The sequence below is a fragment of the Apostichopus japonicus genome, chromosome 10 (assembly GCF_037975245.1).
Source record: "Apostichopus japonicus isolate 1M-3 chromosome 10, ASM3797524v1, whole genome shotgun sequence".
Taxonomy (NCBI): domain Eukaryota; kingdom Metazoa; phylum Echinodermata; class Holothuroidea; order Aspidochirotida; family Stichopodidae; genus Apostichopus; species Apostichopus japonicus.
Window position 1 is genome coordinate 64,786 of NC_092570.1, and position 21,387 is coordinate 86,172.

At 34.8% G+C, this 21,387-nt stretch overlaps 1 protein-coding gene across 3 annotated transcripts in view; it reads left to right on the forward strand.

The window, feature by feature from the left end:
* LOC139975329 (mediator of RNA polymerase II transcription subunit 12-like protein) overlaps positions 1-21,387 on the forward strand; it is a 93,230-nt gene that overhangs the window by 47,750 nt on the left and 24,093 nt on the right. For all 3 annotated transcript variants that reach the window (XM_071983183.1, XM_071983181.1, XM_071983184.1), the window contains 10 exons: positions 840-975; positions 1,205-1,432; positions 2,029-2,279; positions 5,231-5,335; positions 5,547-5,722; positions 6,575-6,739; positions 9,228-9,366; positions 11,501-11,566; positions 13,671-13,780; positions 16,728-16,857. In XM_071983183.1, coding sequence (XP_071839284.1) covers positions 840-975; positions 1,205-1,432; positions 2,029-2,279; positions 5,231-5,335; positions 5,547-5,722; positions 6,575-6,739; positions 9,228-9,366; positions 11,501-11,566; positions 13,671-13,780; positions 16,728-16,857 — 1,506 coding nt within the window. The remainder of the gene's footprint in view (positions 1-839; positions 976-1,204; positions 1,433-2,028; positions 2,280-5,230; positions 5,336-5,546; positions 5,723-6,574; positions 6,740-9,227; positions 9,367-11,500; positions 11,567-13,670; positions 13,781-16,727; positions 16,858-21,387) is intronic.

Here is a 21,387-nt window from a genome sequence, read left to right on the forward strand (position 1 = left end):
CTTGGTGAGTACAAGAATCTTATCGAGATTGGTGATCTCTTGAAGTCAACTTTGTATACATAGTAGCTTACCAACTGAAAGTTGGATGAAGTTCACATGTAGATACCCCTTGGTAAGTGAAAGGACTATATTACATTGGTGGAGGTCATAGGTAATTTGAGGTCAACAGGGGTAAAGAGGGAAAACTTGTAAGCATACCTCACAAAGTAATATGTTCATGCTCATACTCAGTGTACATACAATGTAGTGAGTACAGAAGCCAATTGAAACTGTTGGAGGTCAAAGATCACTGGAGGTGAACAGAGCTCAATAGACTGAAACCAGAAAACACAACAAAATTGCAAAAGTAAAGCTTGGATGAACTTCTTACTGGGCATGTACATGATAGCTAGTACAAGAAACCTACTGAAACTGGTGGAGGTCAGTAGTTATTTGAAATCAACAGACAAAAAAGTTTGAAAAACTTGTACATGTAATTGCAATGTAAATCTTGGTAAACATCATATTTGACATGTAAATCATCTTGGTAAAGGCAAGAAACCTGTTGAATTCGGTGATTCAAAGGTCATTTGACATTCAAAAAAAGTCCATATCTGAAAATGTTGTAAGCATGATATGTGCAAATGTAAAAGGCTAGTTGAAGAACATTGATGATCAATTGATGTCAATAATGGCCAACCATTAAAAAGTTTGTGTGCATTCAGACAGTTAAATCTTCTCATAGACAAAATGTGGCCAGAAATCAATCAGGCAATTGGCTTTCTGGTTGATTTAAATGTATTTATTGTAAACTGTTATTGATGTTATAGCAGTCATATCTGTTTGTGGTTTGATTTTAGGTTTCTGATACATCTACTCACGACAAGATAGCCATGTTTACAGCGATTCTGATTGCAAGGCATTGCTTCTCCCTAGACGATGTGGTGGAACATGTTGCCATGGCATCCCTCATTGCTGCTACGCCTTCCTTTTCAGGTGATTACAACTTCATTGCAGTCTTACCAGGTTGGCTAACATCAAGGTGTCCAATAATATAACATTAATATCCTCTGTCATAATTGCTCATTGTTGGATTACAATCAAACATTAAGAGTTTGCTATTGTGCTGTAATGATATTCCAGTTTATTCCAACACAGGACCTTTGCTATTGTAGTTTGTGTTCCTACACAGGAGGTGTGATACCTTAGTTTAATTCTCACACAGGAGCTGTTGAGATGGACACAGATGCAGAGCCTGGTGCCCGCCTCATGTGCCATCTTCTTCTGAGACTGTTTTGCTCTTCATTGGTGGGTGGCACTGTTTCCAGCCAACCTGATGAACAGAAATGGATCAGTATTCTCAGCTCTTGTGATCGTCATCTACTTGAAGCAGCTCACCGGGGGATCAGTGTGGATCCATTAGTTGGAGTTCTTAAAGCTCTACTTCTGATTGGTAGGTCCGATAGAAATGAAACATATCAGTGATGGATATGTAAAAACTTGCTACTATCCAGGTAAAAAATAATACTGCATGCGCAGTGATAAGAATTCCATCACATTCCATTAACTATAACATTTAGTTACTTGGAAATATCTCATTTCCTGACCTGCTTGTATAAATGTATCTTACATCTTAGCTAGTGTTAATGTTAATCTTAACCCTATTGGCCTCACCTGTTCTTCTGTGTCAATAATAAGTAACATGTCTTATACCTGAAGTAGTGTTAGTGTTGACTATAAGAACATTGTTCCACTGGGTAGTGTTAGGTACAACCTCGTAGTGCTATTAAAAGTCATGTTCAAAAGTAACTCGGCAGTCCCATTGTCTTCCCACTGATGACATCACACCTGCTTGCTCCAAGTTCCATTTTGAAGTGATCAAAACTATGCCTTCTCTCTGAGGTGGTTGCACCTGCTTGCTCCGAGTTCAAGTACAAATAAGGCCATAGATAAAATCAATTTTTTAATAATTGCAATTATGATCTGTTTAGAGTATCAGTTAGAATTTATTGTCATCTGAGGTCAATATGGTCAGTTTTTCTATGACAGGTGATTCAGGTGAAGATGGTGGTGGTGGATCCAGCCTGTTTGACACTGCAGAGGACATCACTCCTGAAGATGCCTCCCCTCTAGGAAATAGGTCTGGAAGCACCATTGAATCAGCCTCCCTTAGAACATATGCCAAGTACACTTTAAAGACTATTTGTGCTCAGGAATGTGTTAGAGAAATCTGTCTGAAAGAACCAGAGCGTCTATTAACTGCAGAAGTATTACTTGATCAACTTTTATCTCAGAAGCAGGTTAGTAATCTGTAGTTATCTGTTAGCTATGAATAATCTTTGATCTGACATACATATACAGAAGCGGGATAGTAATCTGTAATAATCTGTTAGCTATGAATACTCTTTGATCTGACATACATATACAGAAGCAGGGTAATAATCTGTTAGCTATAAATAATCCTGGATCTCACATACATATACAGAAGCGGGATAGTAATCTGTTACAATCTGTTAGCTATGAATAATCTTTGATCTGACATACATATACAGAAGGGGGGATAGTAATCTGTAATAATCTGTTAGCTATGAATACTCTTTGATCTGACATACATATACAGAAGCAGGGTAATAATCTGTAATAATCTGTTAGCTATGAATAATCCTGGATCTGACATACATATACAGAAGCAGGGTAATAATCTGTTAGCTATGAATAATCTTTGATCTGACATACATATACAGAAGCGGGGTAGTAATCTGTAATATTCTGTTAGCTATGAATAATCTTTGATCTGACATACATATACAGAAGCAGGGTAATAATCTGTTAGCTATGAATAATCTTTGATCTGACATACATATACAGAAGCGGGGTAGTAATCTGTAATATTCTGTTAGCTATGAATAATCTTTGATCTGACATACATATACAGAAGCAGGGTAATAATCTGTTAGCTATGAATAATCTTTGATCTGACATACATATACAGAAGCAGGGTAATAATCTGTTAGCTATGAATAATCTTTGATCTGACATACATATACAGAAGCAGGGTAATAATCTGTTATAATCTGTTAGCTATGAATAATCTTTGATCTGACATACATATACAGAAGCAGGGTAATAATCTGTTAGCTATGAATAATCTTTGATCTGACATTCATATACAGAAGCGGGGAAGTAATCTGTTATAATCTGTTAGCTATGAATAATCCTGGATCTGACATACATATACAGAAGCGGGATAGTAATCTGTTATAATCTGTTAGCTATGAATAATCTTTGATCTCACATACATATACAGAAGCAGGGTAATAATCTGTTAGCTATGAATAATCTTTGATCTCACATACATATTCAGAAGGGGGGAAGTAATCTGTAATAATATGTTAGCTATGAATAATCTTTGATCTGACATACATATACAGAAGCAGGGTAATAATCTGTTAGCTATAAATAATCCTGGATCTGACATTCATATACAGAAGCGGGGAAGTAATCTGTTATAATCTGTTAGCTATGAATAATCCTGGATCTGACATACATATACAGAAGCGGGATAGTAATCTGTTATAATCTGTTAGCTATGAATAATCTTTGATCTCACATACATATACAGAAGCAGGGTAATAATCTGTTAGCTATGAATAATCTTTGATCTCACATACATATTCAGAAGGGGGGAAGTAATCTGTAATAATATGTTAGCTATGAATAATCTTTGATCTGACATACATATACAGAAGCAGGGGAAGTAATCTGTTATAATCTGTTAGCTATGAATAATCTTTCATCTGACATACATATACAGAAGCGGGGAAGTAATCTGTTATATTCTGTTAGCTATGAATAATCTTTCATCTGACATACATATACAGAAGCAGGGTAATAATCTGTTAGCTATGAATAATCTTTGATCTGACATACATATACAGAAGCGGGATAGTAATCTGTTACAATCTGTTAGCTATGAATAATCTTTGATCTGACATACATATACAGAAGCAGGGTAATAATCTGTTAGCTATGAATAATCTTTCATCTGACATACATATACTGAAGCGTGATAGTAATCTGTTACAATCTGTTAGCTATGAATAATCTTTGATCTGACATACATATACAGAAGGGGGGAAGTAATCTGTAATAATATGTTAGCTATGAATAATCCTGGATCTCACATATATATACAGAAGCGGGGAAGTAATCTGTTATATTCTGTTAGCTATGAATAATCTTTGATCTGACATACATATACAGAAGCAGGGTAATAATCTGTTAGCTATGAATAATCTTTGATCTGACATATATATACAGAAGCGGGGAAGTAATCTGTTATATTCTGTTAGCTATGAATAATCTTTGATCTGACATACATTTACAGAAGAGGGGTAATAATCTATCAGCTATGAATAATCTTTGATCTGACATACATATACAGAAGCGGGATAGTATCTGTAATAATCTGTTAGTTATGAATAATCTTTGATCTGACATACATATACAGAAGCTGGATAGTAATCTGTAATATTCTGTTAGCTATGAATAATCTTTGATCTGACATACATATACAGAAGCAGGGTTATAATCTGTTAGCTATGAATAATCTTTGATCTGACATACATATACAGAAGGGGGAAAGTAAGGTGTAATACTCTGTTAGCTATGAATACTCTTTGATCTGACATACATATACAGAAGCGGGGTAATAATCTATTAGTTATGAATAATCTTTGATCTGACATACATGTACCATAGCATGTTAAAAGTCTGTAATAGTATGTCTGTCACAGTATGTCACAGTCACAGTATGTCACAGTCACATCTGTCACAGTATGTAACTGATCTGACATACTTGTAGTACATTATATTAAACAATTTATGTGATTTAGCAAACATTCCAATTGTGTCACATATTAAGGATAAATAATCAAAAAAGTTGTAATGGAAGTAAAGAGGACAGCTGTCATGATGACATCACAGACACCTACGTTGATCAACTCCTTCTGCAAGAATTGGGTGCTAAGCAATTCAATAAACGACATTTTAACCAACCATATCTGGAGTTAGGTACAAGGAATTGAGATAGTGACTACAACTAACCATGTTTAATATTTTTTTATACATGTATAGTAAGATAAGAGTTACATTACCTGTCACCAGAAAAGCTCATTAAAGTGGAAAATTGTATGGTTTGTTCCCTGTGACCTGTATGGTCGTGGACTTGATTTTTTTTTTTCTTCCTCAGATGCACTACCTGCTACACCTGATTTGCTACCCTAATGGAGTACCATCCATTGGAGCAAAAACATCTGACAATGAACAAAAGCAGACAATAGAAAGAATTCTTAAGGTAGGTAATGTGATCACTTCAATTTATTAATTTGTTTATTTGTTATTGTTTAGTTTCATATTGGCTTGTCATTCCGAAACCATAAAGGATTGCATAAAGGACATATAGTACAATTCATTGTCTGTTCAAGACACAAAAAAGACATGCTATGTGAAAATTATGACCTCTTAATTTGAATAAGGTTATCTTTAATGACTCTTGAATATTTCAGACCCTTGATCAATGGACATTACGTATCTCACTCTTGGAGCTACAGCTGATGTTGAAACAGTCCAGTGGTCAGTCAGAACTAGTCCTTCTGGATAACATATCCAAGGCAACAATGGAGGTCTTTCATCATCAGCAGAGTGGAAACAAATCAAAACCAACAAAAGCAAGTCGCAAGAGGTAAAAATTCCTCATTGAGAGCAGCTTGGTGTCAAGTTTCTGTTTGTCTAACAATTGCTACCTTTTTCATGTTTGTGTGGAGTCTTACTATTAATCGCTAGAAGCCTTTTGTCTTTACTGTAGATCATAGGTAATTTAATGTCAGCGGAAGTCAATGTAGGTAACGTTTTGCACATTTTAGCAAAAATAGCAACCTAACTTGACCTCTCTACATGTTGATACCTTTTGCTGATTGAAGTACCTCAATGTGTTTGGATGTCAACACCCATTTCCCATCATTACAACCTTGTGCTCACAATATAAACATGTTTCAAACACAATTATCTCAAGAAGTGAAACATTGGGTGATCAGTTAAAAGAAGGTATGTAGCAATTCAACAGATCCTTATTGCAATAATTAAGTCCTGCTATGACAACTCTTGTTATGAAGAACAGAAATTTGAGCATCTCTCTTTTATCATAAATGTCTGTGTTTGAATTCATAACGATGAGAGCAGGACAGCTGAGATTATGTATGCAGGATCTCAAGCTGCAAATACTCATGTTTATAGTATCTTTTAAGAAATGTTAAACCCACTTGGTAATCAGTTGGTCATCAGGCCAATAGCAATCAAGAGCAGGATTGGTACTGCAATTTTTTACTTCTGTTGTATCTTTTTTTCTGCTCTAATTTCCTGAATATAGAACAAACGTCAGAATGTTAGATAGGGTTACAGTGTTAGAATGCTAGATAGTGTGTATCCATGATCATTGTGGATGGAGATCCTGATGCTATTTTGCTGATCTTAACTGATTTGACACCAGAAAATACTACTTTAAAATACTTACCATCATGTTATTTCTGTTATGCAGACAAGAACAGGAACGAAATAGCATTTGGCTGGTTGCACCACTGATATCTAAGTTATCGGGCAGTGTCCAAGGGAGGGTCTTGAGGTCGGCAGCAACCATATTAGAGAGTGTTGGCCAGACATGGACCGCAAAGCCTGGTAGCAAAGACAAGCAAGAAAAAAGAAGGTTTGTTTGAAAATAGTTTTATGGTGTCATCTCTTTTGTTAGACCTATGCACATAAACCTTGCACAAGATTTTGCTATTTTGAATATATGTGTTGTTGTGTTTGGTAGTTTGCAGCAATATTATGGAGTTTTTGGTGATGATAGGGATCCATTCTCTCTTGATGCTTTTTGCATAAGTGTTGTTGGATTTTGCACCCAGTTTACCACTGCATAACCCAGGTTCATTTGTATCTTTTTTGGTTCATTACTTAAAATTTGCATATTTACAGATAAGGACTAAACCACTTGAAGTAAAACTCATTGATAGGACACTTACATTGATTATTTATTGGTTGTAGCACTGATGAGCGTCTTTGCTCTGTTCATGTTTAGCCTGTTTGACTTAGTTTAATGCTTTAATTACAGTAATATGTATAAACAATATTAAAATATGTTATATTTAGTATAACAGATTGTTAGCATACATTTTGTTAGTATACAGATTGTTAGCGTACAGATTGTGAGCATACATATTTTTAGCATACAGATTGTAAGTATACAGATTGTTGGGATATTGATTGGTAACATACACATTGTTAGCATACAGATTGTAAGTATACAGATTGTTAGCATACATATTTTTAGCATACAGATTGTTAGCGCACAGATTGTTAGCATACAGATTGTGAGCATACATATATTTAGCATACAGATTGTTAGTATACAGATTGATGGGATATTGATTGGTAACATACAGATTGTTAGCATACATTTTGTGAGCATACATATTTTTAACATACAGATTGTTAGCATACAGATTGTTAGCATACATTTTGTTAGTATACAGATTGTTAGTATACAGATTGTTAGCATACAGATTATCAGCATACAGATTGTTAGCATACAGATTGTTAGCATACATTTTGTTAGTATACAGATTGTTAGCATACAGATTATCAGCATACAGGTTGTTAGTATACAGATTGCTAGCGTACAGATTGTTAGCAAACAGATTGTTAGTATACAGATTGATGGGATATTGATTGGTAACATACAGATTGTTAGCATACAGATTGTTAGCATACAGATTGTTAGTATACAGATTGTTAGCATACAGATTGTGAGCATACATATTTTTAGCATACAGATTGTTAGTATACAGATTGATGGGATATTGATTGGTAACATACAGATTGTTAGCATACAGATTGTTAGCATACAGATTGTTAGTATACAGATTGTTAGCATACAGATTGTGAGCATACATATTTTTAGCATACAGATTGTTAGTATACAGATTGATGGGATATTGATTGGTAACATACAGATTGTTAGCATACAGATTGTTAGTATACAGATTGTTGGGATATTGATTGGTAACATACAGATTGTTAGCATACAGATTGTTAGCATACAGATTGTTAGTATACAGATTGTGGGATATTGATTGGTAACATACAGATTGTTAGCATACAGATTGTTAGCATACAGATTGTTAGCATACAGATTGTTAGCATACAGATTGTGAGCATACATATTTTTAGCATACAGATTGTTAGCATACAGATTGTTAGTATACAGATTGTTATTATACAGATTGTTGGGATATGGATTGGTAACATACAGATTGCTAGCGTACAGATTGTTAGCATACACATTGTTGGGATATTGATTGGTCACATACAGATTGTTAGCGTACAGATTGTTAGTATACAGATTGTTATTATACAGATTGTTGGGATATGGATTGGTAACATACAGATTGCTAGCGTACAGATTGTTAGCATACACATTGTTGGGATATTGATTGGTCACATACAGATTGTTAGCGTACAGATTGTTAGCATACAGATTGTTGGGATATTGATTGGTAACATACAGATTGTTAGCATACAGATTATTAGCATACAGATTGTTAGCGCACAGATTGTTAGCATACAGATTGTTAGCATAAATATATTTAGCATACAGATTGTTATTATACAGATTGTTGGGATATTGATTGGTAACATACAGATTGTTAGTGTATAGATTGTTAGCATACATATATTTAGCATACAGATTGTTATCATACAGATTGTTGGGATATTGATTGGTAACATACAGATTGTTAGTGTATAGATTGTTAGCATACATATATTTAGCATACAGATTGTTATCATACAGATTGTTGGGATATTGATTGGTAACATACAGATTGTTAGCATACAGATTGTTAGCATACACATTGTTGGGATATTGATTGGTAGCATACAGATTGTTAGCATACAGATTATTAGCATACAGATTGTTAGCATACAGATTGTTAGCATACAGATTTTTAGCATACAGTTTGTTAGCATACAGTTTGTTAGTGTACAGATTGTTAGCATACACATTGTTGGGATATTGATTGGTAACATACAGATTGTTAGTGTATGGATTTGCCAATGGCCAGGACAAGGTCATAGTTTCTTCTATTCACTGAAGATAGTCCATTGCTGATTGATAACTTTTATCTTCTATGTAGTAATCAAATGTCTTTAGCAAGTCCGCAGCCATTACTGTCCCTCGTATTGACATGCTTGAAAGGTCAGGATGATCAAAAGGAAGGACTCCTGACATCACTACAAACTCAGCTCACTCAGTTCTTACAGACACCCAAAGATGTAAGTAACTCTGGTTTTGTCACATACATATGTTAGAGCTTCAAGAACCTACCATGTGCTAAAGTTTTTAGCTTGTACTGGTTGTGGTCCCAATGTGGCTTCATTTAAGATTACACAAACAGGAGATCAAAGTTCATTTGGGGGATGACATGCCCAAACATGAAATCCTATAAAATGCTTCTTCTCCTAGGACTTTGATCTGGCCAGACAATTTGTAGTAGTGGTCAATTGGTGAAGGGTTACAAAAGTGGTACAAGGGTAAGAGGTAAATGGTTGTTTCAGGTCCTTATTAACTAAAGTATGAATATTTTTCAAGTGGATCTTTCTTTGACGTGAAACTATAGTTGACCAAAGTTGCTAACAATAATCAGCTGATAGTGGGTTAAAGGAAAGGACACAGTAATGTGAGGTCAAAGGTCATATGATGCAGCAAAAAGGAAGAATACTTGAAACCTGCTGTTCTTCTTGAGGCTTGTTCAGATTTTCAACAACATTGCCTTAAAGAGCTCAGTCTATGAAGTGACAATATGCAGTACAGAAAGATAGTTCAGGGGTCATCTTGAGCTTGTTACAGAGGAAAACATGAAATTGGTTGTCAGTGGTCATCTTGAGCTTGTTACAGAGGAATACATGAAATTGGTTGTCAGGGGTCATCTTGAGATTGTTACAGAGGAAAACATGAAATTGGTTGTCAGTGGTCATTTTGAGATTGTTACAGAGGAAAACATGAAATTGGTTGTCAGGGGTCATCTTGAGCTTGTTACAGAGGAAAACATGAAATTGGTTGTCAGTGGTCATCTTGAGCTTGTTACAGAGGAAAACATGAAATTGGTTGTCAGGGGTCATCTTGAGATTGTTACAGAGGAAAACATGAAATTGGTTGTCAGGGGTCATCTTGAGCTTGTTACAGAGGAAAACATGAAATTGGTTGTCAGGGGTCATCTTGAGCTTGTTACAGAGGAATACATGAAATTGGTTGTCAGGGGTCATCTTGAGCTTGTTACAGAGGAAAACATGAAATTGATTGTCAGGGGTCATCTTGGCTTGTTACAAAGGAAAACATGAAATTGATTGTCAGGGGTCATCTTGAGCTTGTTACAGAGGAAAACATGAAATTGGTTGTCAGGGGTCATCTTGAGCTTGTTACAGAGGAAAACATGAAATTGGTTGTCAGGGGTCATCTTGAGCTTGTTACAGAGGAAAACATGAAATTGGTTGTCAGGGGTCATCTTGAGCTTGTTACAGAGGAAAACATGAAATTGGTTGTCAGGGGTCATCTTGAGCTTGTTACAGAGGAAACCATGAAATTGGTTGTCAGGGTTCATCTTGAGCTTGTTACAGAGGAAAACATGAAATTGGTTGTCAGGGGTCATCTTGAGCTTGTTACAGAGGAAAACATGAAATTGGTTGTCAGGGGTCATCTTGAGCTTGTTACAGAGGAAAACATGAAATTGGTTGTCAGGGTTCATCTTGAGCTTGCTACAGAGGAAAACATGAAATCGGTTGCAGTGCATGGTGATTGTTGTCAGCAGTCTTTGCACCCTCTCGTTAACAAGCCACGGCATCAGTGTTTGTTTTGTTGATGTCAAAAAGGTCAAGTGTTGTCATAGTATATGATAATAATGCCCATGATAAGTTAAATCCAGCCTGGGTCAAACTATGCTCAGGTTTGATCTCAATTAAGTGTTCAGAAATTTATGTTTAAGGGAAAGTAATTGTCAAAACTGTTTATGAAGAATGGGCTTGAGTCAGTACTTGCCTGCATTTAGTTGTTAAAGAGAATGTCTGATGGGTCTGTTACTCAATTGATATAAAGTGGGAGTACTGCAATGTAGTGGATGTATTCTGCCAATCACAACAGTTGGATTTCCTTGCAGGATTTTGACAAAGCCAAGCTAAACCTTTGAAGTTTAAAATTGTTTTTCTTCCAAAGGAAGTATGGCCTATGGGTTCAAGCTTCCATATTTGAAAGAGGACAGTTTTGTCACAAGCAACATGATGACAAATTGGGTTATTAACTGTTACACACACAGACAACATGGAATGGTATCTTTCATAGAGTCACTTTATAAAAGTAAATTGAGCTTCAATATAGTGGTGCTCTGGTTCAGTTCATGTTTAATCTCCTTCCCAGGATCGATGGGAAGATCCAAAAAGCCATCAGTTGATGCATGAAGCCCTTCAGCTGAGACTCAGCTTAGTAAGTTTCATTCTTCTTTCATTGTTGTACAGTTTTTATTTAACTTTGAGGATGATATATAGGCACAACATTAATGTTGAATAAATATGTTGTAAATGTTAGTAATCACTCCTGCCAGTCTAGGTGATATTTCTTACATTTATTTGTTGAAAAAGCAACAATTTTGTCTGAATTCTGAGAATGTGTAAAACAGTGAATTGATCTTTAATACATGGACTGAAAAGCAAACACATCATTAATTTAAATTTAATGAACATTCCAGTCATTTTTGCATGTTTTAATGGTGAATAATTTCAAAATGGGTTATACTCATGTGTAAGGTATGGTTATACTCATGGGTTGTACTCATGTGTATTGTATGGATTATGCTCATGGGTTGCACTCATGTGTATTGTATGGGTGATACTTATGGGTTGTACTCATGTGTATTGTATGGTTATACTCATGGGTTGTACTCATGTGTATTGTATGGATTATGCTCATGGGTTGCACCCATGTGTATTGTATGGGTGATACTTATGGGTTGTACTCATGTGTATTGTATGGTTATACTCATGGGTTGTACTCATGTGTATTGTATGGATTATGCTCATGGGTTGCACTCATGTGTATTGTATGGGTGATACTCATGGGTTGCACTCATGTGTGTTGTATGGATTATGCTCATGGGTTGCACTCATGTGTATTGTATGGGTGATACTTATGGGTTGTACTCATGTGTATTGTATGGTTATACTCATGGGTTGTACTCATGTGTGTTGTATGGATTATGCTCATGGGTTGCACTCATGTGTATTGTATGGATTATGCTCATGGGTTATACTCATGTGTATTGTATGGATTATGCTCATGGGTTGCACTCATGTGTGTTGTATGGATTATGCTCATGGGTTATACTCATGTGTATTGTATGGATTATGCTCATGGGTTGCACTCATGTGTATTGTATGGGTGATAGTTATGGGTTGTACTCATGTGTGTTGTATGGATTATGCTCATGGGTTGTACTCATGTGTGTTGTATGGATTATGCTCATGGGTTGCACTCATGTGTATTGTATGGGTGATACTTATGGGTTGTACTCATGTGTATTGTATGGTTATACTTATGGGTTGTACTCATGTGTATTGTATGGTTATACTCATGGGTTGTACTCATGTGTATTGTATGGTTATACTCATGGGTTGTACTCATGTGTATTGTATGGGTTATACTCATGGGTTATACTCATGTGCATTGCATGGCTGATACTTGTGGGTTGCACTCATGTGTATTGTATGGGTTATGCTCATGGGTTGCACTCATGTGTATACATGTGGGTTATACACATGTGTATATGAACAGCCAATCCTAGGAAGAAAATATAAAAAATATTATATAACTCTAGGTGTACATATCAAACAGGAAAGTGTTATACCCTAGTGATGGAAGCCAGGCCGTGTAGCTAATTCAAAACCCTTTTCTGTTTTGCCCTCACACCTGCCAGTCATTCCAGCCACAATATATGTTTTAATATACAGAATCCAAAGAATTATTATAATCATCTGGTAAAGTATGACCTCAGCAACCAGGTTAACACATTCTCCCATAGCAGTACAGCCTTAATTGATCCTTGTCCTTATGCTACACTGAACATCTCCAGTTGCCCTCGCTGGAGCTCAGATCTCCTTCCTACTGTGTTTGTATTCTTTTAAACAAGTACAAGTCTTAGAGCATATATACAAACAAAGTATCAAATGTTGCATAGAACAACTAGCCAAGTTGAATTATTTACAAGTACCTTATGTTATGAACTTATGTTATGTACAGTACCTATACTATGTACTTATGTCATGTAATTATGTAATGAATGAATTCAGTTATTTTGAAGAAGTTTTAAAGAGGGATTTCAAATGTATTGTAACAAGCTTTGTTTTTATTTCTGCTTTGCTTAACATTGTGGAACATTGTGGCTGAGAATGGCTGATGATTGGTGGGTACTTCTAAGTAAGTAAAAACAGCACCCACAATATTTTGTCAGTTACTCTAAGGTTGCTGTAATAATAGTGTGTTTACATCAGCGGACCGTCAATATTAAATAACCTCTTACTTTTTTCATCTATAGGTTGGCAATATGTTTGACACAATCATGAGAAGTAATACTTGGACAACAGAGTTTGCTATTCTACTTCTCCAGCTAATAACATCTGGTCCTATAGATGTTAAATCCACACCGTAAGTGACATCTTATTTACATTTCAAGTAAATCCCACCAGATTTGTTCATTTAAATTTCATCATGTATGTTAAATATTAATTTCAACCTCATCATGTTGGTTACATATTAATTTAAATCTAACCATGCTGGGTCACATATTACTCCTAGCATCATCATGTTGGTGATGTATTAAGCTTAAGCCCTACCTTGTTGGTTTAGGTGTATTAATATCTAACTTATCAACATTCTTTTGTAGTTTGTTTCAAAGCTTTTTGATTCCTTGCCGGAGGCAACATGAATCTATATGGTTGTGATGGTGTGTGTGTGTGTATGTGACACTGCTTGTAAACACAATATCTTAAAAAGTACACTGACTGAATTTGATAGTTGGTGTATGTGTTGTGTAGCGTTGTGCGGGATCCCGGTAGTCAAGTGAATCCTGGTATCACATTGGGAAAACAACCGGTTATTACATTCGTTTCGGTATCATTCCCGGGATTCCCGGACATAATAAAATATCTACTTGTTACTATTAGAAATAAAGAAAAGAAAACATGTTTATTTCTGGGTTTTTTGTTCTTAGTTTGAATAATATCTGATCAATTTACGTATTGGCCTAGACCTATATATTAACAAATCAACTTTTCACATAGTAATTTGGACCTAAGCTACACCAAATATCGAACGTTACTTGGGCTCAGCATGTTTCAGGACCACAAAATTATTCCAAAATCTTCATTATTTATCCTTCCTTCAAACCATGATTGTCAAGGTTCCCATGTACAAAATCTTACCCTTATTTATCTCACCTCATTTTGGTATTATAATTATTACGACTTAATCAATTTTGAGCCAAAACCGCAGGGATTATATTCAGTTTAAATCCATCTTCGCCCGGGACTGTATATTATTATAGCCTAGGATACGGTACTGGTACGCACAGTGCCGTACGGTACTTGAGATTTGATGCTGTAATGAAATGGATTCGTTTATTAATGCAGGGGTTCCACTATGTCATTTATATCTTTCGCTACTTTTTTTAATTTTTAAGAACTTTTGTACGAAAGATGGATATTGTACGTATTGAAAGTATATTTTCTGGAGTAAAGAACAGCCGATTAACGATATAAATAAATCTGTACTATTCTTATGTATATAGTTTATAATCCCGTATTTATGTAGCCCCTATGTTACATTCTTATTGTCTGAAGTTCCAAACACGTGGTGACTTGTTGATAGTTGAAAACTTTTCATTGTGAACTTTTGAACTTCAAGGGTTACCCTATTCCAATATCATTGAATAGTGGGGAATCCCCAATTTCTGTTTGTGTACGGATTACAAGTTTAATCCATGTGCGAACGTGTTAATCTTATATCCTACCTCCAGTATGAATGAAGGATGGTGTGGGTTGCTTTTTTCCAAGGTTCATGCTTTTCTTTCTGAAAGCGTATGTTAAAAAACAAAGGCCCTAATAGAGCAGGGTTTTTTTTGTTTTGTCTTTTGTTATAACCGTGCGTGTAAGAGTTATGTACATAGCCTAGGCTATGCATATTGAATGTATGACATTGACAGTCTCGTAACTAAGTGCTTTGAAGCATAGATGAAAGTTGAGGAAAATCTTGGTTGTAGTTACGATACCAGGATTCATGTTGCAACACTACCGGTTATGTGAAATCCGACTACCGCACAACGCTAGTGTTGTGTTAGTTTAAACTTCATAATTAATAAGTTGGTTTCCTTGGTGATTACTCTTTTGATATCAATGGAGGTCAAAGTTTATTTGAGCCCAACATAAGTGAAAGTCTATAAAACTATTATAAATATAACTCCAATGGCCAATCCTGTATAGAATTCGCATTAGGTATGCGGATCCACCTTAGTGAGTAAAGAACACTGTTTCCTTGTGGCGGTCAAAGGTTGATTAAGGTCAACAAGAGGTCAAATTTGGAAAACATTTAAAGCACAATAAATCCAAAATTGAAGTTTGGGTGAAATTCATACTTGGTTTGTAGATTCATCTTAGTGAATACAAGATGGCTATTAACTTTTGTGGAGGTCTAAAAGGTGTTTGCAGTTCAATAGATCAAAGAATGAAATTGGTCCAGACTTGCAGCAAATAGCTATTTCTGTTATGCTGTCTTTACAACCACTTTATTGATCACTTTGGGCCACAAGGAGGTCAGAAGGTCGAGTGGATGATATGATCTTGGAGGATTGCCCATCAATAGATAAATCAAACAAGGGGCCAAATCTCTGAGCTTTGTCTGCCAATTATGTGGAATTTATTTTGTAAAAGATATTAAGTGTCAACAAGTTTTGCTTAAGATTAGGCTTAAGTCAGCTTTTGGTAATATTTTAGCAAGTGCTTTTAAAGCAAATGTCCCAATTGGTATATTTGAGGTTAATTCCTGAGCAGATGTATTTTGGCAGTCAAAACAAATTGGTAGAGTTTTTCTTGCTTCAAATTGGAATTGCTTTTGTCAAGAATGACTGATATGTTTGGAGTATATGACAGAGTGAAATGAGGCCAAGATATGTGACCCATGATATTAAAAGTGATGCATGTGGACTTAAAATTTCAATTGGGCTACCATAGGGGGTCATCAGTAAATTTCCAGTGTGCAGATCAAATGGCCATTTGAGGTCCAAGTTTTAATACCTTCTAATCAATTACATTGGTGATGTAGATCCACATGCAAGTATATTGCTGCAACAATGGTCAAATCTTCAAAATCTTGTCTTCTGTGTAGTATGACATGTCCTCATGGAGGGTGGGAAGTCACTAAGCCTTTTGCCTTTCTGGTTAATTAAAATATGCGTTTTTTTTATTTTGTCGTGTAATCTAATTGTATGTCCATTTTCACTTGATTTTATGTCAATGTGCTTTCATAGTGAAGCTTTGCACTGACATGATACTGCAAACAAAGGTGAATACTTAATAAATAATGTTTTTGTATCTGTTAGGGAACTATTTACTACTGTGCTTGATATGATGAACGTGTTGATAAATAGCACATTATCATCAGACCCTGGAGCCAGCCCTGGAGCCGGTGATGAGAGCAAGCAACACCAGCAACTTATTAAGAAACTCAAGGTAACCAAACAGTTCATTCAACAGTATGGACAGAATCAGTTATTTTTTGACAATCACTTGATGCACAAGTTGCAATGAAAGAAACAAGTGACAGTGCATTTACTACATTACATTTGATTAATAATCCCAAAATCCTTCCACACTTAGAACAATAATCAAACAAATGTATAATTTGAGAAATCTTTCCACACCCACTTCATTAAAGACTTGAACACTAAATTAAGTAAGATATGTTGTAGACCATTCCAAGATGGTCTAACTCTGCTTTAAGTTCAGGATGTATTTCTATAACGTGGCCCATTATACAAGTGAGGTTCATCAATTTAAATGACCACAGACCATTAGGTCAGTTCCTCAGATACATCATGAAAGCTCCTGGAAGACAAGACTTTTATGATTACAATATTTCACAAATTTTGGAAGGGAAAATGGTGTTGAATATCATCCTTAAAACCTCTGATGTGTATATGAAGTTTAAAATATATCTTTTATCCAAGTTAATAGATAAAACAATGGATTAACACAGAGGAGCCTTCTGGTCAAATTAGACTTAAAGGAGCATTCCATTCCAGAATTAGTATATTTGAAAGGTGAATATCTTGAAAACCTTAATAGCTATAGAACCATTGCTAACACTTCTATTTTCTTGAATTATAACTTATCAAGACTAAAATGCTGCCAAAAGTCAGACTAAAATTATATGGATGCCTAACTGAGATATCCTTCCACATTCTCTGCATTATTTGTATGGATGTATAATTGAGAAATCCTTCAACATTCTCTGCATTATTAGTATGGATGTATAATTGAGATATCCCTCCACATTCTCTGCATTATTAGTATGGATGTATAATTGAGAAATCCCTCCACATTCTCTGCATTATTAGTATGGATGTATAATTGAGAAATCCCTCTAATACTCTGCATTACTTGTATTGATGTATAATTGAGAAATCCTTCAACATTCTCTGCATTATTAGTATGGATGTATACTTGAGAAATCCCTCCACATTCTCTGCATTATTAGTATGGATGTGTAATGAGAAATCCTTCCACATTCTCTTCATTTTTTTCCTTCCACATTCTCTGCATTATTAGTATGGATGTATAATTGAGAAATCCTTCCACATTCTCTGCATTATTAGTATGGATGTATAATTGAGAAATCCTTCAACATTCTCTGCATTATTAGTATGGATGTATACTTGAGAAATCCCTCCACATTCTCTGCATTATTAGTATGAATGTATAATTGAGAAATCCTTCCACATTCTCTTCATTATTAGTATGGATGTATAATTGAGAAATCCTTCCACATTCTTTGCATTATTTGTATGGATGTATAATTGTGAAATCCCTCCACATTCTCTGCATTATTAGTATGGATGTATAATTGAGAAATCCTTCCATATTCTCTGCATTATTAGTATGGATGTATAATTGAGAAATCCCTCCACATTCTCTGCATTACTTGTATGGATGTATAATTGAGAAATCCTTCAACATTCTCTGCATTATTAGTATGGATGTATAATTGAGAAATCCCTCCACATTCTCTGCATTATTAGTATTGATGTATAATTGAGAAATCCTTCCACATTCTCTGCATTATTAGTATTGATGTATAATTGAGAAATCCTTCCACATTCTCTACATTACTTGTAGGGATGTATAATTGAGAAATCCACATTCTCTGCATTATTAGTATGGATGTATAATTGAGAAATCCTTCCACATTCTCTGCATTATTAGTATGGATGTATAATTGAGAAATCATTCCACATTCTCTGCATTATTAGTATGGATGTATAATTGAGAAATCCTTCCACATTCTCTGCATTACTTGTACTGATGTATAATTGAGAAATCCTTCCACATTCTCTGCATTATTAGAATGGATGTATAATTGAGAAATCCTTCCACATTCTCTGCATTATTAGTATGGATGTATAATTGAGAAATCCTTCCACATTCTCTGCATTATTAGTATGGATGTATAATTGAGAAATCCTTCTACATTCTCTGCATTATTAGATGTATAATTGAGAAATCCTTCCACATTCTCTGCATTATTAGTATGGATGTATAATTGAGAAATCCTTCCACATTCTCTGCATTATTAGTATGGATGTATAATTGAGAAATCCTTCCACATTCTCTGCATTATTAGTATGGATGTATAATTGAGAAATCCTTCCACATTCTCTGCATTATTAGTATGGATGTATAATTGAGATATCCTTCCACATTCTCTGCATTATTAGTATGGATGTATAATTGAGAAATCCTTCCACATTCTCTGCATTATTTGTATGGATGTATAATTGAGAAATCCTTCCACATTCTCTGCATTATTAGTATTGATGTATAATTGAGAAATCCCTCCACATTCTCTGCATTATTTGTATGGATGTATAATTGAGAAATCCCTCTAATTCTCTGCATTACTTGTATTGATGTATAATTGAGAAATCCTTCAACATTCTCTGCATTATTAGTATGGATGTATACTTGAGAAATCCCTCCACATTCTTTGCACTATTAGTATGGATGTATAATTGAGAAATCCTTCCACATTCTCTTCATTATTAGTATGGATGTATAATTGAGAAATCCTTCCACATTCTCTGCATTATTTGTATGGATGTATAATTGAGAAATCCCTCCACATTCTCTGCATTATTAGTATGGATGTATAATTGAGAAATCCTTCCACATTCTCTGCATTATTAGTATGGATGTATAATTGAGAAATCCCTCCACATTCTCTGCATTATTAGTATTGATGTATAATTGAGAAATCCTTCCACATTCTCTGCATTATTAGTATTGATGTATAATTGAGAAATCCTTCCACATTCTCTGCATAACTTGTAGGGATGTATAATTGAGAAATCCACATTCTCTGCATTATTAGTATGGATGTATAATTGAGAAATCCTTCCACATTCTCTGCATTATTAGTATGGATGTATAATTGAGAAATCCTTCCACATTCTCTGTATTACTTGTACTGATGTATAATTGAGAAATCCTTCCACATTCTCTGCATTATTAGTATGGATGTATAATTGAGAAATCCTTCCACATTCTCTGCATTATTAGAATGGATGTATAATTGAGAAATCCTTCCACATTCTCTGCATTATTAGTATGGATGTATAATTGAGAAATCCTTCCACATTCTCTGCATTATTAGTATGGATGTATAATTGAGAAATCCTTCTACATTCTCTGCATTATTAGATGTATAATTGAGAAATCCTTCCACATTCTCTGCATTATTAGTATGGATGTATAATTGAGAAATCCTTCCACATTCTCTGCATTATTAGTATGGATGTATAATTGAGAAATCCTTCCACATTCTCTGCATTATTAGTATGGATGTATAATTGAGATATCCTTCCACATTCTCTGCATTATTAGGATGGATGTATAATTGAGAAATCCTTCCACATTCTCTGCATTATTTGTATGGATGTATAATTGAGAAATCATTCCACATTCTCTGCATTATTAGTATGGATGTATAATTGAGAAATCCTTCCACATTCTCTGCATTATTTGTATGGATGTATAATTGAGAAATCATTCCACATTCTCTGCATTATTAGTATGGATGTATAATTGAGAAATCCTTCCACATTCTCTGCATTACTTGTATGGATGTATAATTGAGAAATCCTTCCACATTCTCTGCATTATTAGTATGGATGTATAATTGAGAAATCCTTCCACATTCTCTGCATTACTTGTATGGATGTATAATTGAGAAATCCTTCCACATTCTCTGCATTATTTGTATGGATGTATAATTGAGAAATCCCTCCACATTCTCTGCATTATTAGTATGGATGTATAATTGAGAAATCCTTCCACATTCTCTGCATTATTTGTATGGATGTATAATTGAGAAATCCCTCCACATTCTCTGCATTACTTGTATGGATGTATAATTGAGAAATCCTTCTACATTCTCTGCATTATTAGTATTGATGTATAATTGAGAAATCCTTCCACATTCTCTGCATTATTAGTATTGATGTATAATTGAGAAACTAGTATGCATTACTTGTATGCATTTTTAGTATGCATGACTAGTGCATTAATTGAATACTTTTAGACATGTCACAATGTATTACAGTGACTGTAAAGTATTAGATATGTGCAATATTTTTAACTTAACCTTGAGGCAAGTTTGTAGTGACATCAACGTTTGTCACACTTGGCAATATTGTTTTTGTCTTTCACTGAGTCTTTGTTGTGTTGTTATTGCGAAGCAATTGTACATACATGCAGTAGCAAATACCTGGTCATCATTTTTGGCTCAATGTATGCATTTACCAAAGACCAATGTTAAGTATGATCTTTGACGGACGGTAGCAAGTTTTATTTCTAGGTTGGTTGGAACTACATTTCTATCTTATTCCCAGGAAATCAAATAACTTGTTATTCAAGTATTTCTAGGTTGGCTGGAACCACATTTCTATCTTATTCCCAGGAAATCAAATAACTTGTTATTCAAGT